General features: G+C 39.6%; 1 protein-coding gene across 1 annotated transcript; it reads left to right on the top strand.

The window, feature by feature from the left end:
* Window positions 1-499: 499 nt before the first annotated feature.
* On the top strand, window positions 500-1,539 carry LOC102923537 (taste receptor type 2 member 2-like). Its single transcript, XM_006984284.2, has one exon. It carries the CDS (start codon window positions 628-630, stop codon window positions 1,537-1,539), a length of 912 nt encoding a protein of 303 aa, XP_006984346.1. The 5' UTR covers window positions 500-627.
* Window positions 1,540-2,168: the final 629 nt, after the last annotated feature.

The following is a 2,168-nucleotide window of genomic DNA, read 5'->3' as shown; positions in this document are numbered from 1 at the left end:
ATATTTGAAAGCTTATAAACTAGTAGGTCTCCATATGACTTTTTTCGAACATCTTCGGTGTTGTTTTACCCCCCCCCACTCCTTCCTCTGTTCTATCCATGAATAAAGAGAAGAAAATTTATTAAAGTATTCCAGAAATAGTGTGAGTCAAAAGTGTGCTGGATAAAGAGCCATATATCCTGGAACAATGACATCTGAGATTGGATAAATGCTACAATAAAGAGAAATAAGCATGTATCCTAGAGTTGTTGTCTTTGATACTAGGAAAAAATGAAAGACAAAAACATAATGGCAGTGGTTGAAATGAAACATCTTCACAATCAGATTTTTTTTTAACAAGACAAAATTAGAAAACAGAGTAGTTCAGGCATAGCAGTTATTTTCTGAGGATATAATTGGAAGAATCAACCATCATTCAAATGTTTGGATTTGCATTCTTAGTTTGACATGATGAGCACCCGATTCAAAAAGTCATCTAATTTTCTTCCTTATAGTAAAACATGCATAAGCCTCTCCTACATGCCAGGAGCCAGCAGCCAGCCAGGTTTCTCAGGATTCTAGGTTCCTGCATGCAAGACCCTCAGGAGGAAGAGTCTGAGGTCATCCAGAGAAACGTTGAAATTCATCATGACTTTCCCTTTCCTAGCTATTCTTCACATGGTCATCATGACAGCAGAGTTCCTCCTAGGGACAACAGTGAATGGATTCCTTATCATTGTGAACTTCTATGACTTGGCCAAGAGCAGAAAACTGCTGATACTGCAGATCCTCTTGATATGCACGGGGCTGTCCAGACTCGGGCTGCAGATGATGCTGATGACACAGAGTTTCTTCTCTGTGTTCTTCCCATTTGCATATGAGGAAAATATTTATGGTTCAAAGATGATGTTCATTTGGATGTTCTTCAGCTCGATTGGCCTCTGGTTTGCCACCTGTCTTTCTGTCTTTTACTGCCTCAAGATTTCAGGCTTCACTAAGCCCTGGTTTCTTTGGCTGAAATTCAGGATTTCAAAGCTCATATTTTGGCTGCTTCTGGGCAGCTTGATGGCCTCTTTGGGCACTGCAACTGTGAGTATCGAGGTAGGTTTCCCTTTAATTGAAGATGGGTATGTCCTGAGATACACAGAACTAAACATTAGTGATGTCAAGGTAATGAAAAATAATGACTTGCTCCTCGTTAACCTGACCTTACTACTTCCCTTCATGGTGTTTGTGAAGTGCACCTGTCTGTTATTCATTTCTCTTTACAAGCACACGTACCGGATGCAAGGTGGATCTCAGAAGCCGTCAAATGCCAGAACAGAAGCCCACATAAATGCATTAAAAACCGTTGTGACATTCTTTTGTTTCTTTGTTTCTTACTTTGCTGCCTTCATGGCAAATATGACATTTAGAATTCCATACAGAAGTCATCAGTTCTTTGTGGTGAAGGAAGTCATGGCAGCATATCCAGCCGGCCATTCAGTCATAATCATCTTGAGTAATTCTAAGTTCAAAGACATATTCAGGAGAATGATCTGCCTGAAGAAGAAGGAGTGAACAGGGGACTGTCTTGTTTCCCTGCCATGATTCCAGTGGACTCTTGATTTCTGTGCCCTCTCTCCTGCCCATTTCCTCCCAGGTCCTACCCAGGACATGCAGGACAATCATTTCATCTTGGGTGGATAGGATATCACTCGTCCATGAACTGTGGATTTAAATATTGTGATTTCTGCTAATAACTACTAATTTCCCTGCAGTGCCAGTTTTATTTTAGAAATTGAGCAAGGTTTAAATATTAATTGGTAAATCAATATTTGGCTTTTGCTGTTTGTCTTTCCAGGTAATTGGTCATCTTCTGGTTGATACAGGGGAAAACATCTGAATTCAGTTCAAGACCTGACATATTTATAAAAAAAAAAAAAAAAGGTGATTGTTTGATGTACTTAACTTTTTAAAAGAGATTCATTAGGAAAACGCCAATGGCATGATAATACTGAACATTAAGGGTGATGCCATGGTTCTGCTGCATAAAGGGTAAAGTCTCATCAACTTTCAACATCAAGTGGATAGATGGGAGAGAGTGTCAGGCACCATTTGAGCCAGCCTGCATAAGCAAACAAGAACAAACAGGGATCTCTGTTTCTGTTTTGTCTTTAGCAAAATGAAGATGTACTTTTCAAGCTTCT

The sequence above is a fragment of the Peromyscus maniculatus genome, chromosome 3 (genome assembly GCF_049852395.1).
Source record: "Peromyscus maniculatus bairdii isolate BWxNUB_F1_BW_parent chromosome 3, HU_Pman_BW_mat_3.1, whole genome shotgun sequence".
In the NCBI taxonomy this organism is placed as follows: Eukaryota; Metazoa; Chordata; class Mammalia; order Rodentia; family Cricetidae; genus Peromyscus; species Peromyscus maniculatus.
Note: the sequence above shows the minus strand (reverse complement) of the source record. Positions and strands in the feature narration are given on the sequence as shown.